General features: G+C 34.1%; 1 protein-coding gene across 1 annotated transcript in view; it reads right to left on the bottom strand.

The window, feature by feature from the left end:
- Positions 1–19,187, bottom strand: part of LOC145259046 (E3 ubiquitin-protein ligase MYCBP2-like) — a 563,294-nt gene that overhangs the window by 394,378 nt on the left and 149,729 nt on the right. Inside the window, exons 13-17 of the mRNA XM_080116672.1 lie at positions 17,569–17,779; positions 14,563–14,730; positions 12,518–12,673; positions 6,540–6,608; positions 5,340–5,451 (exon numbers count right to left, since the gene is read on the bottom strand). Coding sequence (XP_079972798.1) covers positions 5,340–5,451; positions 6,540–6,608; positions 12,518–12,673; positions 14,563–14,730; positions 17,569–17,779 — 716 coding nt within the window. The remainder of the gene's footprint in view (positions 1–5,339; positions 5,452–6,539; positions 6,609–12,517; positions 12,674–14,562; positions 14,731–17,568; positions 17,780–19,187) is intronic.

The raw sequence follows: 19,187 nt of genomic DNA, 5'->3' as shown, positions 1-19,187 counted from the left end.
GATAATCTGTGCCTAACACACCATGTTTTCAGAAATTCTTGGAACGTGCTGGAAGTGAAAGGTGGGCCGCCATCGGTGCTGAGTTCTTCTGGGGCACCATATGTTTGGAACAGTTGTCGGCATATGGACATTGTTGAGGGGTCATTTCGAGATGAAGTTGGGGAGGCCTGGCAGCTGGTGCCTTAGCATAGGTGGTCTGGGTAGCGGGCTCCTTGGCTTGTCGAAGGATAGACAGAGCTTCTCCCATTGTTGTGATTCCCAATTCTCTTAGCATGGCTCGATCCATTACTTGAAGGTTTTCTTTCCTCAGTTTTTCCTTCACAAAAGTTGCAGCGTAGCTCTTGGCGGAATCGGCAGCAATGCCTGCTTTGAGGAAATAGTCTTCCCAATCTTCTGTCTCGAATCCTGTTCGTAGCGCCATGTTGGATTGTGTAGTGGACTTTCGGTCAGCGTTCAAGTTGTGGATAACTTGACAAAGACTAAAGTTACTTCTCATGAAAGAGGAGAACTATTTATGGCACAATGGGAGATTCCATTGTGCACACATGGGCCAGTCTATTCCTTGGATTGTGATTGGCTGAATCACCTGATTGGATATGCTTGTACATAAATACAAGCCCTCAGTCCAGCTCAATCTGATGTCTGTCTTGTGCATGAGCTGGACCCTTGGTAAATGTTGCTGCTATTATTATTATTGTTGTTGTTGTTGTGTGTTATTGACTAACACAGTTCTTTTGATTATTCTACAACAAGGATGTCGCCACTTATCAAGGCCGAAAGGCCGCTCCAAGATAAAGGTTAATGAGTGTACGGTGGTCATCGTGACAACAATTTAGCAATTGTTAGTGGTGGAAATTGGATAGAATTTGATTAAGGGGATGACGCAACAAGAACTTGTTTACATTGGACTTGAAGATGATCATGTTATAGTCAGCTGGAAAGCAGGCCAAGAGAACAAAGTTTCACAGGTGGGCAGTTCTAGAAAAGCAGTTTGTTCTGTGTTTAGATTTAGACGCAGATAGAAAGCGGGAGAAATTTTTCATAGCAGTCATAGCTAGACGAGTGTCTTTTTTGTAACAGTTTCGCAAGGGGTGGGGATGAGGACATAGACCAAATCTTAGATGAGCACTTGCCATGAAAATAACGATAGAGCAGAGACAGGTTTGCAATATCTCTTCTGTGGGAAAGAGGTTGCAGGGAAGATAAAAGGGTATCACTTACTAGGTTTCGAAACCGGTTTTGAAACCTGACAAGGGAGGATAGGATGCTCAGAGTAGCTCCTACACAGATGTGACAACATTTTAGGACGTACTTGGCTCTTGGAGTAATAAATTTTTTTTTTTTTTTAACATATTTTTTTAATTTACAAAACATTTCATCTCCGTAAAAACAGAAGATTGTATTCCTCAATTTACATTTGATATAAATAGAAATCGAATGATCATAGAGAACAAAGTTATTTCAAAACAAGATTTTAGGATGCCGAAAGCAAATGCAACCCAATAAATAGGGGCACAATCTTGCGTTTGTGTTATGTTTGACGTTCATCTTCGTCGCCAACTGTTATGTTTGCAGGTTGAACCAAATAACGTATAAGGCAATACAAATGAAGACTCAACAAACCAAGGTAGATCAATAAGAAGTGTATTAGGAAAAGTGTATTTACATAATGGTTGTCAGGTAAGAGAGTCTTGGTTGCAGAATATATCTGCTCCCGGCTCGGCCTTCGGTGGCTTCTGGTTAACACACACTCAGACTAACTGAGTCTTGTTATTTATGTGTAATATTACCCACATATGTAAATCAGTGGGTGCCACCACAACAGTTTGCTTATTATAACGTTTTGTAAATTATATATATTGTATATATTTGTGAAGAATTTCTGGGAGTTGATTTTAAGGTTATTTGGGCGGGGGGCTTATGCACAGGTAATGTTTTTGGAAATGTTGTTTAAGAGCAACTCGGTGCTCGATCATAACATAGAAAACGCCATTTTGTTTGTGCACTCTGTATATACCGGTAATCCTAGTAATTAATTGTACTCCTTCCGAACCCACTGTAGTGTGTTTGCCAGCATGTAAGCACATGACATAAATTATGTCTAAAAACAGCAACTGTGCCTGGAATCTACATAAGCAAGATTTGCATTCATTATATGTAAGTGTGCAGCGGGTTGGTTCTATATATGAAAATCAAATGGACCACACTTGTGTAAATGCATGTATTATCCCTCGCAAATGTCAAAAAACAATTTATAAGATGCTTCACAAAAAAAACACCAACAAGGAAATTATCTGTGCAAGAAAGAGCCGTGAGATGAACCATTTAATTTGTCTAGAATCTGAAGTCGACTTACACACAGGTAATACCTAAAAGGGCATGATTTTTGGTCTTACAATGCATATCAACTTATACACAAGTATATATGGTAATATGTTAAAAAGAAAAAAGAAATTTATGTCTATATTTATATTTTTAACTTTTTATATATATTTTTAAATAAACTAATATAAAAAGACTATGAACAAATAAGATAAGTCCGATCTTACATTGACTGAAATGTGCAAATAACACTCAAGATGAGAAAAATAGTTTGAAGAATCCAAATAATATGAAAAATTGAGGTAAAAAGAAGACAGACAGACATATAGCTTTTTATATAGAGAGTTTTAAAATATAATTTTAAAAAGATAAGATACAAGTTAGAAAAGCATTTCATCCAAGGCATGAAAATTGTTAAACAAAATGTTTTTACTATAGGCTTTAAAAATTAAGGTACAAGATTCAATTTGAAATTTATTTATCCTCAAAGTGCACTTTTCTAATTTTACAAAGTAAGGTATAAAATTTAATTTAAATTGAATCAAAAAATTACCTTAGATTTATTTTATACTAGCGAGGGGTACCCGACGTTGCCCGTGTGTTTGTAGGTGTGTGTGGTGTTAAATAAAAAAGAAACCGGGTGTGTGTGTGGGGGGGGGGGGGATCGAACCCGAAGCCCTGAGGCGAAGTTTGAAAATAAAATCGGCCAGCCAGAATAAGTTAGTGAAAGATGCTTGAAAGTCGTCAAGCGTGACGACGACAATGTAAGCATTGTTATAAGCGAAGTAAAAGAAAACAACGTTTTAATTAAGCGGGGGGGGGAGTGTAATCGGCCAGCCAGAATGAGTTAGTGAAAGATGTTTGAAAGTCGTCAAGCGAAGTAAGAAAAGAAAACAACGTTTTAATTAAGCGGTGGGGGTGGGGAGGGGTAATCAAAACATCAAAAAAAGAAAAAAAATCTAACGCAAGGCAAACGAACGATGAAAACAGAAAAACGAACACGTGAAAAATGGCTTAAATAAGCCTGTTTCGATATTAAAATTTAAAAAATCGGTGGATACCCGGGTGTCACTAATAAGCGATAATGTACATTCTGTTGCACTTTTTAAAAAAATCATTGAAAATTTTATATCTATATCATTAATTGCTAGATGGAAGATAATGTTTTTAAATTTCAACAAAATGTACATTACATAAAATTACTCCAAGGTCATTTTTTGATTCAATTTAAATTAAATTTTTATATCTTACTCTATAAAATTTATAAAAGTGCACTTTGAAGATAAATTCCAAATTGAATCTTGTGCCTTTATTTTTAAAGCCTATAGTAAAAACATTTTGTTTAACAATTTTCAGGCCTTAGATGAAATGTTTTTCTAACTTGTATCTTATCTTTTTAAGATTATATTTTAAAACTCTCCTCTCTATTTCAGTTTGTATTTCTCCTCATCCCACAACTCATTTTTGCAACCCCCTCTTTGTAATACAGGTCTGAATAATGAGAAATTTTAAAGTTTTTGTTAAAAAAAATTCAGATTAACTTTTTTTAGATTAAATTTTTTTAAACTTCTTTCAAAATAGAAAATCTTTAAAATTTAATAAGGAACATATTTCATATAGGTTTCATTAACAAATATTGAATATATAACGAGAAAAATAGAGATGAAAATTTCAAAAGGACTGTATAACTGTTTACGGTCAATAGTAGTCCTCGCCAGCGAAAGTCTTTGTTATTGTTATTCTATTATTATTATTATTATTATTATTTAAAACATTTTAATGCCCTGCTCTTTCGCACGAGGACTAATTATATTTAAATTCTTCAAACTACTGTTCTCATCTTAAGTGTTATTATCGCAGTCGATCAAACCTCCGACCTTCTCCAGATGTATTTTGCCAAAATCAGGATAATAATAAACAAACTAATAGATATAAAGAGACTATTAGCAAATAAGGTGAAAAAGGTCAGAGCTTACATTGACCGAAATGTTGTGCAAATAAAACTCAAGATGAGAACGATAGTTTAAAGAATCCAAATAACATAAAAAGTTAAGGCAAAAAAGTTAAGGCAAAAAAGACATGAGTACACAACTTCTTTTTAATTAATAAAACTTTAAACGTTTTATTTAGATTGAAAATATTAAACATTTGAATTCTTTCGACTACTGTTCTCATCTTGAGTGTTATTCTCGCAACGTTTCAGTCGATGTGACCTTTTTTCAGGTGTATTTTGTCGAATTTGGGAATCTTTTGTTTAACTTGTGGAATCTACACTGATTTTCAAACAGAACTCTTCGTTTAATTCATGGGGGTTGCTTGCTCACGTTCCATTAGCCATGACTGCATAGAGGTTCTAAGTAATTTGCAATTGTATTTTTTGGTCGCCCGCACTGAGGATTGAACCTTCAACCTTCAGAAGAAGGTAAGATTTTACAACTGAATTTTAGGAACCTTAAACCCATTTCATTTCTAGATGTAAGTTATCCCCCCCCTCCTATGAATTAGATCAAGGGTTCTGTTCAAAATTATGTGTAGATTCTGTCGGGTTCGACAGGATACACCTTAAGGTTGGAGGTTACATCAGCTGAAACGTTGTGCAAATAACTTACAAGATGAGAAGAGTAGTCCGAAGAAACCAAGTAATACGAAAAGCTGTAGGAAAGTTTTTTAATTAACCAAAATTCAAATCAAATCATTATTGTATTATTCAGCCTGCTATTCTCATCTCAAGTGTAGATTGTTCTCATTTTGTCAGCCATGATTGGGTAGAAGTCTTAAGTAATCTATAATTGTATTCTTGCATGTTACCTCCACCTCCCGGATTAAATAAAGCGTTCCATACAGAATTCCAACTTTGTTAGAAAGATTCCTGAGTTTGACAAGATGCACATGTAAAAGGTTGGAGGTTACATCAATCGAAACGTTTGGGAATCTGTATAGAATGTCGGGCGGAACTCTTGTTTCCATAAAATACGAGAAATTATTCAAATTAGTTAATGTTTACACAAGAAACTTACAAGCCAGGACTGCGATCAAACCGCCCGCTACTAATACAGTTGACACCGTAACCCGTACATTCTCCACAAACAGTACACACCATACACTGGTCGTGTCTCCACCGGTGTTTTCCTGGGAAAAAAAAAAATTACAAGAATTAAATTTTGGGAACATCTAATATATAAAGTAAAGTTTGTCCCATTTTGTTTTGTTTTTTTTTTACTTTCTTTTTGTTATATCGAGTATTTCTCCAGATTACATACGCAAAATGTAAATAGCAGTACCAACAAAATACAGAATTAGCAGCATAGTGACAGCACTGGAAATTAACCTTGTTCATTGTCATAAACCAATCAGGCTTATTTAACACATTTTTCTATGTCCAGGTTATCAGTTATAAGTCACAATTCATTTAAGCAAGAAAAATACCAGAAAGGACTATTCGGTTAAAAAAAAAAAACTCAAGTCAGTCTGAAGTGTAGAGATCATAGTTAAAGGGTCTCCCAGGATAATTCAAGGGACACTGTGGGAATATAATTTTTATTCAAATATTTTATCAGCATTAATCCAAAACAGGCAAGTGAACATAGCCTCTAGGAGTCAAAATACAGAAACCAACACAACCTTTTGTGTTTTAAACTACATTTGTGCGCGAAGTATAAATTCAACTGGGTGCTGACAGCAGCAGCAGTGTGTGTCCAGGAGCGTGATTGTCATTATCAATATCTCCACGACAATCAGCAGCAGGACCATCGCCGTCGTCACCATCTTTTCAACAATCAGCAGCACAATCGCCGTTGTCATCAGTAGCAATAATACAATCAACAGCTCCAGGAATGACTGCTATCTTCATTAACCTGACTATGAAACAGACTGTTGGAGATTCATAATTGAAGCTTGGTGGACAAGTTCGGTATAAATTAAAAATTATTTTTACCAAATATGGTTGGATTGCAGAAAGGATTGTGAATTTTATTATTTCATGCCAGATACAGGTCATGATCTTAGTTGCATCGAAGAAAACTGCCAGTTTCAGTCTCCATGATAATATCGCACAATAACGTTACAACAGGTATGGCTATGTCAGTCATCAGAAACGCTCTAAAATGTGTACTCATTGATGTTGATGGCCCAAAGATATGGAGGGGATAATGACCAGATCCTGGTGGGTGGCACAAAGTTGGAAGTAAATAATGTAAAAAATAAAAGCAGGGAATTACCTTGAGGACATACAATTTCTTCTGGTTCTCCTTCATCATCTTCTTCAGCCATTGTTACATTAGAACTTCCTGGAAAGATGATTCAGATACTTAAATTAAACAAAGTCAAAATGTTTTCCTTATTTTCTTGTGTACTAGCATTTCAGTCCGGCGTTGCCCGGGTGTTTGGAAGTGTATGTTGAGCAAAAAAAAAAAAAAAAGTGGTCGATTTTTGTTTTAACTTTGACCCCTATTATGACCCCTTAACATTTGTTTTTGGCTCAAATCAAGTTATTAAGTTAGATCCATGTCCAAGGAACGTATATCTAAAATTTCAAGTGTTTAGACCCAAAATTGGCGGAGGAGTTTGGTAGAGTTCTCAAAGGTCAAATAGTTGAACTTTGACCCCTTAACAGCCAAATTTCTGGTCGAAAACGGATTACAAAGATTTTCCCGAATCTCAGTACCCTGATTATCAAATTTCGAGTCTGTAGACTGAAAATTAACAGAGTTATTGCATAGGAAAATGTACACACACACACACATTCAGTTTTATATATACAATAGATAATACAAATTATTTATTTAAAGGGTTTTGTTTTATTTTTTTTAGTGGCAGCAAACTTTAAATCAAAATAAATCACAAGAAAATAACTTATGGTTTATTCCAAAGATTAATTTTTGGCATCTATAATTTACTAACTATATATACCCGGCATTGTTTTAGTAACGTCAGATTAAGAAATATTGCTGGGCGGAGGTTTTAGTCATACACTATTTAAAATATGCCAAATCTCCTAACTTCATACGATTGCCAATGCTGCTGCTGCTGCGAAGGTGAGCTCCCTCTACCGTGCTAGAAAACTACTAACACCTGAAAGTATCCCGTACCTCTATAAGGCCACCATTCGTCCATGTATGGAGTACTGTGGTCACATTTGGACTGGTGCATCTGCTACTTGTCTCACTCTTGGACAGGATTCAAAAGAGAGTCACCAATCTGATAGGTCCTGAACTGTCATCTAGGCTTCAGCCTTTGTCCCATCGACAAAATGTTGCATCCCTCTGCCTGTTCTACAAGTATTTTAATGGTGAATGCTCCGACGAACTGCAAGCACTTTTAACCCAACGACGTGAATACCCCTGACAAACCCGACAAACAGCTAAATCCCACCCCTTCACAGTAGAGATCCCTAAGCGTAAGAAAGCCTTCTACTCCAATAGTTTCTTCACCAGAACTGCTAGACTTTGGAACTCTCTTCCGGGATTCTGCTTTCCCAACTGTACTGATATTCAAGTGTAATGTGATAGACATCTTGCTATGCTGATGACACTACCATCTACAGTAGCACATCTAAGACTAAAGACTGATCTTGAGCACATGGTACAATGGGGAAAGGAGTGGCTAGTTACTTTTAATGCATCTAAAACCAAGCTCCTATCTTTTCATCATCAACGTTCTGATCCCTATCTGGGATCAACTGAAATGAATGGCTCTCGTCTTAGTGAGACCTCATGTTTTGACAAACTTATAAAAAGAATGTACTCAGAAAGACACCCATCTATTTAAATATATTTTGTTTAAATACGTTCGTTTTATTACTTACATTAAAAAGTTTTGCGTAAATAGAAAAAAGTTGTTTTTTTTAATCCTTAAAAGTTTTGTAAATATTTAATATTAAAGAAAATGTTTTGTAAATATTTATTTTTACTTTTAAATCTTTAAAAGTTTTGTAAATATATTTTTTTTAAATCTTGCTCACGAACATTCAAATACGCCTACTATTTGACCCGTTTACAAGTTTAGAAACACCTAACGGCAATGTCAAGGTCGAACAAACGGTGCCCCTTGAATTGTTTGCTTATTTTTGTCGTCTGCTATGAGGTATCTAATCTTTACTTGATCCCAATTTTCTATCTATATAAGAACCAGGTACGTCCAAGGATGGAGTACTGTTTCCACATCTGGGCAGGAGCTGCTGGAAAGGACTTGTCCTGCCTTGATAGAGTTCAAAATAGACTTTGTAGCCTCGTAGGAGATGTCCTTTTCTCTTCACTGCAACCTCTTTCTCACAGAAGAGATGTAGCGTGTTTGTCTCTGCTTTATTGTTATTCTCATGGCAAGTGCTCGATTGAGCTTCAATCTATGGTCCCCCCCCCTCGTCAAACTTTCACAAGAAACACTCGTCTAGCTGAAAACACTATCAATAATTCCCCCTACTCTTTATCTCTGTGGCTAAACCTAAACGTAGATTCATGAACAAAGCTTCTTTCTTAGAACTGCACGCCTGTGGAATTGTCTTCTGTTGTATTGCTTTCCAGCTGACTACAATCTGATTGTCTTCAAGTCCAACATAAACAAGTTCTTGATGAGCCATTCCACTTAAGTTAACAAATTTACTGAATTTCCATTACTAACAATTACTATATTGTCCAATTGACTATTGTACACTCTTAACCTTTATCCTCGCGTGGTCGCTGGGCCTTGATAAGTGGTTATGCCTATGTAAAAAAAAAAAATCTCCCTTCATAATATCCCTGCAACTTATGCCCTCGATAGTAGCCCCCTACTTCAAAGTGGCATTGTGCCTTGTTTGGGGTGCAAATTTAAAAAAAAAAAAAAAATATTGAATTTATGGAAACATAACACAGCCACTTTTATCTATAAAAATTAAACTGAAAATAACTCATCGTTATATTAGAATTTCCTGGAAAGACGATACTTAAATTTAACATAGTGAAAAGGTTTTCATATTTTCTCATGTATAATACGAATTATCTATAAAAAGTGTTTTTTTTCTTTTTGTTATTATGAAGTGGCATAAAATAAACCACAAGAAAATAACTTATAAGTTTATTCCATTCGCTGTATGTTGCCAGGTTAAAACATTGCCAGGTGTCTTTACTGGGGAATGCCAACGGGACTGCTCAGACATTTTTGTAAGCCAGGGAGGTACAGGTACACTGTTTTTCTAATCCTCACCTTTAGATTTTGTGTGACATCTTTTTGCAGTGTGAGGTGGTAAATGTTACCATCTTTAAACTGTTCAATCCTAGGTGGTTCACCTCCAAAGACTTTCCTATCGCTCTTAGAAAGGGATTTGTGTATTAAAACTCGCTTGTATGTGTCTTTCGCGCTCATACGTGACTTATCATTGTAATCTAGTTAAAATATGCCGAACTTCTTAAAATTTCCAGAAATTAGACCACATTTTGAATTTATGGAAGCATAAAAACACAGCCATCCTTAGTCTATAAAAATCAAACTGAAAATAACTCTTAAACTTATTTCCATTTTTAAAAGCAACTGTTGGTAATAAGAATTAAAAATAAATTAAATAAATCAATTTTAATATTTCTGAATATTCTATTACAAAAAACAATAACATGAAGTTAATTATAAAATATTTTCTTTAATGTAATATGAAAATGATGTTACTTCTTGAATGCAGATTTCATTTGTATAAATAGTAATATATATATATATATATATATATATATATATATATATATATATATATATAATTTAAAGGAGATTAGAACAATAGTCTAAAGAGCTGAGTGTATTTCAATGTAACAGTGAAATTACTAGTTTAATTAAAATACAGGAAAGAGAAAGTGCTCGTTGTAATTTAGATATATAATAAGCTCGATAGGTAAATATCCTAGAGCTAATTCAATATTAAGTAATGTCATTGATAATTTAAAATTTGAAAATCAAATTATAATTAAATTAAAAATCCGTTTCATAAGAAGGATCAACAACAAAATCAATTATCTGTACAATCGTTTCGGAAAACAATGCTTTTTATTGTGGTAGACATCAAGTTACGTACAATAATTACATATAGTTTTTTTATAAGCAAGGTCTCCTCGTCAGCAAATTTTGAAGGGTTTTTATTAAATTTAAAAGACACCATAAATAAACCTAGCATTAAAAGTAAGGCAGATGTATCTGAAAAAATACGGAAACGGATTTTTAATTTAATTATAATTTGATTTTCAAATTTTAAATTATCAATCACATTACTTAATATATATATATATATATATATATATATATATATACCCGAGCATTGCTAAATCTACAATGATAGAAAATAGAGTTGTCGATTTAAAGTTTGTGGATGTTAAAAAAAAATTACTATATTATTATCACTAACAGGTTTTGCTTTTTTATTCCTAATTTTCTTATTTTGATCTAGCAGGGGATGAGGCACCTGCTATCGTATACACTCCAACCGAGAGATCTTTTTAAGATTCTGATCATCCCTTTAAGTGCAATTGTTTGAATCTTTCTTGCACTTGGTTCACCAGATATATTTTCCAGATAATTTAAAAACATTTTTTTTCATGAGTCCAGTTGCTCCTATAATTACTAAAAGGATGAAGCTCTTCCCAAGATTCCAATTTCTTTTCATGTCATACATAAGACCTTGGTATTTCGGTATCTTTTCCCCTCTCGGCTCTGTTTAACCCAGCATCATTGCAAACACTAACTTCTAAGATTGCTCCCTTCTCCTCGTCCCATATCACTGTGTCAGGTTTCATAGCCCCATTTTCTAAGTATGTAACTGTAGGGGTTGCATAGTTATAGTTGATGGTGCATAACTTATTTCCAACTGTTCTTTCTGGTATATGCTCCCAGCATTCGATATTCAACTTTTTACAGACAGTCCAGTGGAAATGTTTATATACTCCATTGTGTCGGGTCATATAGTTAGTAGCCGTCCCCCAGCAGAACCTTACAACTGAAGGTCAGGTGGCTTACATGCTCTACTTCTGTGTGGCAGAACCTGCACTTGTTCTCATTGCTGAGGCCACTCATTTTCTTAAAAGTATTGGTTATCAAATCTTGAACCTGCACTCATCTTCGTAGGTCAGCTTTGTTTAATCCATCATCAACCGTACCTTTAAGTGCACTTGTATCTCTCTTGCACTTGGTTCACAGGGTAAGCATACTCTTGTTTCATCAGCCATAACCAGGTAAAAGTCTCAAGTAATTTGCAATTGTATTCTTCGCTGAGAAGCCATTGATCCAGTTCCTCCAGGACTGGAAGAAGTGACGTGGCGGCCAGTTAAAAATGTGGCTCAGATTGATTAAGCAAGATACCGAACAGAGTCCGACAATCTATGGTGTCCGCCATTAGAATTAGGGTTCGGCTGTCAGTAGAATCAATGTTGGTAAATGATTGTCGGGTTTGGTCGGCTTTTGTGCAGTAGATTCATTGGAAGAAGCTGATTTAACCAATCCAGGATGAATGTTGCTTCAAGATAAACAACTAGTTTCTCATTCTTAGACAGGGTCAAAAAAAGTCTCAAATCTTAAAGATCCCACACTATCGGTCAAGCTCCAACTTCTGTCCCATCACGTTGCATCCCTGTGCCTTTTTTCTTACAAGTATTTTAATGGAATGTCCTCTGACAAATTAGAAACACTACTTGTGTATCCCCTTCCCCTGATGTCAATACCCCTGATTAACCCAACAAGCAACAAAATTCCATCCCTTCACTCTAGAGATCTATACATGCTTGAAAGCCTTCTATTCCAATCATTTCTGCCTTAGAACTGCGAGACTTTGGAATTTTCCCCTGGTTCCCTGACTGTACTGATATGCAGAAATTCAAATGTAATACGAATAAATATTTCGTTGCTCAACTCCCTACATAATATGCCTCTAGATTTGGTCCCAAATAATAGCCACTTACATTCAAATGGTACTGTGGGTTGGTTGGGGGTGAATAATAGTATAGAAAAAAAAAATCCAAATTATTCTTATCTCAAAAATACAGGAACTAATCCAGCCTTATGAACCTGCCAAGAAGAGGCAAGGGTTTTCCAAGTCACCAACCATTCCTACCATTTAAAATCATCTAAAAGAATGAAAATCCCAACATTTCTTAAAAAAAAAAAAAAAGAATAAAAAATTTTTAAAAAAATAAAAAAAAATAAAATAAACAGAAAAGTTAAGCGTGTCATAGTGTTGAAACAAACTTACCTTCTTTGGTTGCTCCAGGACTGTATTCGCGTCCGCACTGACCTTTGTTGTTTATTCCAAAAGTATATACAAGGCCTTTGTTGGTCAGCGCCACGGCATGAGCTTTGCCCAAAGAAACCTGGCTAATAATCACATCTTTCAAATCGGTCACATGACCTAAAAAATATAATTTATTGAACAAAACTAATTTATTGAAAATTTTTTTTAGTTTAAAAAAATTTTCAAAAGTAAAGATTAAAAAATTATTAAAAAAAAAAAAGTTTTGAAATTTTTTTTAATTATTTAAAAAAAATAATAAAAATAGAAAACAATGAAATGTTTTTACAGCATATTAAAATAATAACCACAATTGGGCAATTATACTTATAGCCATGTGTCATCATAACTAATCAGCTTCCAGAATTACTTTGAAAAATATACTCTTTGGAAAATCTCTTTGGATTCTGCAGTTATAACTTTCCATTTTGGCACAGAAAACTACATTTCTGCTGATTATGACTGGATTAATCATTTGCCTGGAAAAGCTTCCCCAATCGGATTTCTGCTCCCATTTTGTTTTTTTGTTTTTTAAATATTTGGCCACGTCCACAAGTGTCTGCTATTTTCCAGAGCTGACAGTAGCTCCAATAACAACTGTAGTTTTTGCGGAGGCCTTTCACTGGGTAATGCCAGTATATGAATCTTGCTAGTTTAATATATTCTTACTGTTTTCCTTCCCTTTCTTTCAAGAGTTGGACATGACATATGAGATTGAATCAAATTTTTACAGCTGGATACCCTTCCTAACACCAACCCCTCCAAGAGGCTAAATATGTTGTCGAGACACCATCTCGTCATAGTTCTCCATTAACTGTAGCAATGTAGCCACTATCACACTTTCAGGAACTACTGGGAATAGCAGGATAGTTCGTCAAGGATTACTCCTAGATCCATTGTCAACAATTTCTTTTGCATATACTTATTTTGTACTTGAAATTTATCTCAGAGATAATGCTACATAAAAAAATAAATATTTTTCTACTATAAGAAAAAATTGCTACAAAGTATTTTTCTTAGATTAAAAAATTTCTACAAAAATATTTTTCTAAGATTAAAAAATTTCTACAAAAATATTTTTCTAAGATTAAAAAATTTCTACAAAAATATTTTTCTAAGATTAAAAAATTTCTACAAAAATATTTTTCTAAGATTAAAAAATTTCTACAAAAATATTTTTCTAAGATTAAAAAATTTCTACAAAAATATTTTTCTACCATTAAAAAATTTCTACAAAAATATTTTTCTACCATTAAAAATTTTCTACAAAAATATTTTTCTACCATTAAAAAATTTTCTACAAAAATATTTTTCTACCATTAAAAATTTTCTACAAAAATATTTTTCTACCATTAAAAATTTTCTACAAAAATATTTTTCTACCATTAAAAAATTACAAAATATTTTTCTACCATTAAAAAATTACAAAATATTTTTCTACCATTAAAAAATTACAAAATATTTTTCTACCATTAAAAAAAATGCTACAAAAGTATTTTTGTACCATTATAAAAATGTTCCAAAATATTTTTCTACCATAAAAAATGCTAAAAAAAAAATTTATTACTAAATATTCTCTAATTATAAAATAGATAAAAAAAATGCTACAAAAGTATTTTTCTACCATAAAAAAATGCCACAAAAGTATTTTTCTACCATTAAAAAATGCTACAAAAGTATTTTTCTACCATTAAAAAATGCTACAAAAGTATTTTTGTACCATTAAAAAAAAAAATGTTCCAATATATTTTTCTACCATAAAAAATGCTAAAAAAAAATTATTACTAAATATTCTCTAATTATAAAATAGATAAAAAAATCAAATCTAAAAATGTTACAAAAAAACAATACATGTTTCTACCACAAAAAAAATATTTTTTTTTACTATAAAAAAATATTTTTCAATTCTTGTGTGAAGTAATCTAAACTTAGAATTATGGCAAAACGAAAAAATGTTTTGTTATAAAATATGAAGAGTTTATTTCTCTCTCTCTCTCTGTCCTACTTACCGCTGGCATGGTCGCAATGTGTTGTATCTTTGCCAAACATAAACACCTCACCCTCTTTTGTCACCATTGCACTGCTGCCATTGTTGCATGCAACAAAGATAACATTTTTGCTCTCCAGACGGATCAGCTTCTTCGGTTTCATCGCCTTTGGTTGTCTGCGGACTTTGACTAAAATATTGTGAAAAAAAAAACCAAAAAAAAAACCAAATATAAGTTTTACAGTTATAGTTTTTCCTCTTCATTATAAACTTTAGTTGTTGTTCGAGTTTGCTATTATATTTATGTTATTAGTGTTTTTTTTTTATTGTTATATTTTTCTACCATAAAAGAATACCCTTGTTTGCCACTTCACTTCTACAATTTAATAGATTTTTGGAGTCTTTAAAGCTCATAATTTCAAATTTCTCATTTAGGCATAATCTACACGGGTTATCTAAATTTCTACATGTACTGGCCTGCTGTATTATTTTCCACTCGACTATTGGCAAATGTCTCCTTTACGTGCTCAGTAATAAGCCGCTAGTGAGGTTTTATTTGTTATTGAATGCGTTTTATGATCATAATATCTGCTTTTAAAATCTAGAGATTTCATGAGCATTTCAGTACTTATTCACAAATGAATGAATTTATAAAATGGACTTTTTTGAAAAATAAAGATTTCGTAAAATACATATCACAAACTGTGAACAAAGTTGTATTAATAAAACTTTCTCACCTGCTTCAGCTTGTGTCTTTCCATTACCTCTGCATCGTACCGCCTTCTACACATTCTATTTAACTACATACTTCAAGCAAAGTACATCTACCGCTTATTACTAAATAGTAAATTACACACCACCCTCCCCATATAAAGAATGGATTTTTAAATAATCCATATAACACATACTTGCTTCCTTACAAGACTAAATTTTTATCCAAGATCAGTTCTTAATGTGGGAAACATCCAGTTGTGCCCCCCCCCCAATTGATTTAGTACAGAAGGACACATTAGATTGGCCGGTACATTAGCTAGTATTTATATATAGCTAGTAGAAAGATCGGACAGTTCTCGGTACTAAATAAGGATCACCTCTATGTATTTTCATAGCGTGCAAATGACAGAGCTCTGTGTAAGGCAACATCACAGCAAGGATGAAGCAAAGAAAAAGATTATAAAAGGGAGAAACAGACGTGTTACACAAGTGTGCTGAGAGTGACAGGGAAAGACGTGCCCTAAATATGACCAGGCAAAAACAGAGTACCATCTGTTCGACACGGCAGAGTCTTGTTAAGCAAATCAGAGTACAGGAAGACTTTTGAACTAGAAACATAGTTATATGCTGGATGTACCTGTAAATAAATGTCCGTATTCTCAAACTGAAAAAAAAGTGAGTTGAATTCTTTTGTTTTTATTTCCTTGCGCACAATGTGCGAGTCCCGAGTGTTGACATGTAACAACTACATTACACTTTTTTTTTTTACTATCCCGGAGGATGTCAAGTAACCTGAACGAATGTTTAGAAAATATGCATCAGGAATGCTAACAAGGAATGTTAACTTGATAGAATGGAATTTTATTCCGACAATTGTTTTCACTTGAAAGAGGAATTTGGTATCAAGAGGCCATTTCGGAATGTTGGAATAATAAGAAATGGATGATGTGAAAAACCATCAGGTGATGACGTAATAAATTAGAAGGTCGTTTCAGATATAGACATGGAGTTTTGTTAGTTCGTAGAAAAGACGAATATTGGCCTAAATCTAAACGTGGATTCTATTCAAAGCGTCATACATGTGGGTGGGGCATCAAGAGTTCAACAATACTGAAATTGCAATCTCAAGAGAATAATTGATGAATAAAAGATTATGAAATCACCAAACTTCCGCTGTTAAGAAGAAAAGATGGCAAGATGATGAAAGGTATGTTGTTTGTGTATATGTAACACTCCCCCACACAAACGAGACGCAATATTCAACGAACGGTTTTGTTGTGCATACACATGTAAAGACAATGTAGACCCCCCCCCATGTTATATTCATTTCATTCAATCGGCAAAGAAATACCACACAAACAACGGCCATTTACAAGGGGAATAAGTGAAGCATGCTCAGTGAACGAAGCATAAAAAAAAAATTACCAAGTTCAGCATCCCCCCACCTAAAGTCCTCAGGGGATGTCAAATTCTGGTGAAAATGAACAAACGGTGCAGTTTTAGGTCTTAACATGCGTAAATTTGCGTTCTGCACCATGCAAAAAAAGAAATGACTAAGTCCATCATTTGCCCCCTCCCCCTCAGCCGCAAAAGTCCCCAAGGTCTTAACATATTTAAATTTGAGTTCAGCACCATGCAAAACTGCTAAATAGACACACACACAGAAAATGTTGGACAAATATGGTAAAATAGTCCCCAAAAATGGAGTGTTTTTATTAGCCCTAAAAGAGCCCCTGGGGCACACCCAAGAATTATCGTGAATTATAGACAAACAAAATTATATAGAAATCAGTTACAACTTTTCAGAAAGTTTTATAAAATGGCATCAATTTTTTTTAATAAGCATAAAAGTGTCAATTTTAGCCATTTTAACCCGAAAGGCACCCATATGGGGGGGGGGGGTCAACCAGAATTTTCCTGGAAAATCTGTTCTGTTACTTTTTTTACTCATAGCATATTTAATGTTTGTGTAAAATTTCAAAAAATTCCAAGGCGTAGTTATTGAGAAAAGTGCGAACAGACAAACAGACAAACAGACTTTACAGGTTCACTCTCCTTTTGTCGGGAGGGTTAGGGTTAGGGTTAGGATTAAACTATACAGAGGCAAAACCATGGAGGTCCGACCAGCATCTGTTCAAGGCTACCTTGAAACCCTGTAGTGTGGGCTGGTTTAGGACCTCGTCAGGTAGCTGGTTCTACAGAGATGCCATTTGAACTGGGAACACTGCTTGGCATCAAAGCCTCCAGAACTGTTGAAGGCAAACCTTTTTCGCGTGCCCATATAAAAGAGTATGCAATAGTATCCGTTACTCACCCATACTACTGTCACCATCTTCTCCTCGTCGAGGTGTCCCCACAAAAAAGACGCTCCCATCATCAGATACAAGAAGCGCATGCTGGCTATCATGACCTGTGACAACTTGGACTATTTTAGGGGATTTTGTGATGGGCAACTCGGCCCACTTTCCGGCTGTTGGACCTCCTTGTTTGATTCCCAATGCTTGCGACTTGCCGCAATAAAGAACCTAAAACACAGAATACGATCAATTAATACTTTTAGAAAAACAAAACATTTTGACACTCGTTGATTACTTTTGATTTTTGTGTTCTCATTTTTGAAGAACCCCTTTCAGGACAGGGGAAGATAATTCAACAAGACCCTAAACTTTTCTAAAAGATTTCTTTAAAAATGAATGTGAATACATTGAATATGCATCATTTTTTTTTTTTTCAAAAAAGTTTAGGAAGAAGGTGGAAGTTTTTTTTTTTTGGTTAGGAAAGGTAATTTTTGTTCCAGGGTTTATTTGGCCCTAACTGACATTTCAGAATTTGGATTATAAATTTAAATGATTATTTTTAGTTTATTTGTTACAAAAATTTTAATTATGTAAAAAAATTTGTTCTCTCAAAACTTAAAGAAAAAAAAAAAGCAAGTTTGTCTCTGATGTATCGTTATTTTCATGGAAGGTGTTCAACTGAGCTTCAATCTATGGTCCCCCCCCCTCGCCAAACTTTCACAAGAAACACTCGTCTAGCTGTACACACTATCAATAATTCCCCCCACTCTTTATCTGTGCCTAAACCTAAACGTAGATTCCATGAACAAAGCTTTTTTCTTAGAACTGCACGCCAGTGGAATTGTCTTCCGTTTTCCTGCTTTCCGGCTGACTAAAATATGGTTGTGTTCAATTCTAACGTAAATAAGTTCTTGAGGAGCCATTCTATATAAGTTATCAAATTTACCAAATTTTCATTACTAATGATTACTATATTGTCCAATGTCTACTGTTCACTCTTTAACCCTTATCCTTGAGTGGCCTCTTGGCCTTGATAAGTGGTGATGCGTATGTAAAAAAAAAAAACAAAAAAAAGTCACATGCATTCCAATAATTACTGTTCAAAACTATGAATTTTAAATCACATTTTCATATACTTTCATTCGTTTCAGTATTTTCTAAACTTTATTTTAAATTCAATAAATGCTCACATAATATTTTATTTTAGTGCATTTATATTATTTAATTAGTATGTTTGAGATGAATATTATTTATTCATTTATTTATTGCGGACTATTATCCTCATCTTTTTTAGTTGTTATTTCATGACGTTTCGGCCAACTATTCATCTGGCCGTCGTCAAGTGGTAATTGCGACAGGATAGGAACTCCGAATCTCCTAACTGCATTCTCAGCAATTACTGCCTTCCATAATTGTTTTTTGTCTTGCCACGTTTTTGGCCAACTAATACTCTGGTCAACTTTGGGTAGGATTAAAACCGCTATCTTCAGACAATGCTCATCTGGAATCCTAGAAATTCAGCGTCTCTATCCACTGAGTTCCTATCCCGTCAAGGTTACCACCTGACGAAGGCCAGAGGTATAGTTGGCCGAAACATTGTGAAACAACAACTAAAAGATTTAGTGTATTTGTCTTG

This window comes from Euprymna scolopes, chromosome 34 (genome assembly GCF_053919585.1).
Source record: "Euprymna scolopes isolate OS-2025 chromosome 34, ASM5391958v1, whole genome shotgun sequence".
Classification (NCBI taxonomy): domain Eukaryota; kingdom Metazoa; phylum Mollusca; class Cephalopoda; order Sepiida; family Sepiolidae; genus Euprymna; species Euprymna scolopes.
The sequence above is the reverse complement of the archived record's forward strand: the minus strand, read 5'-3'. Positions and strand labels throughout refer to the sequence as shown.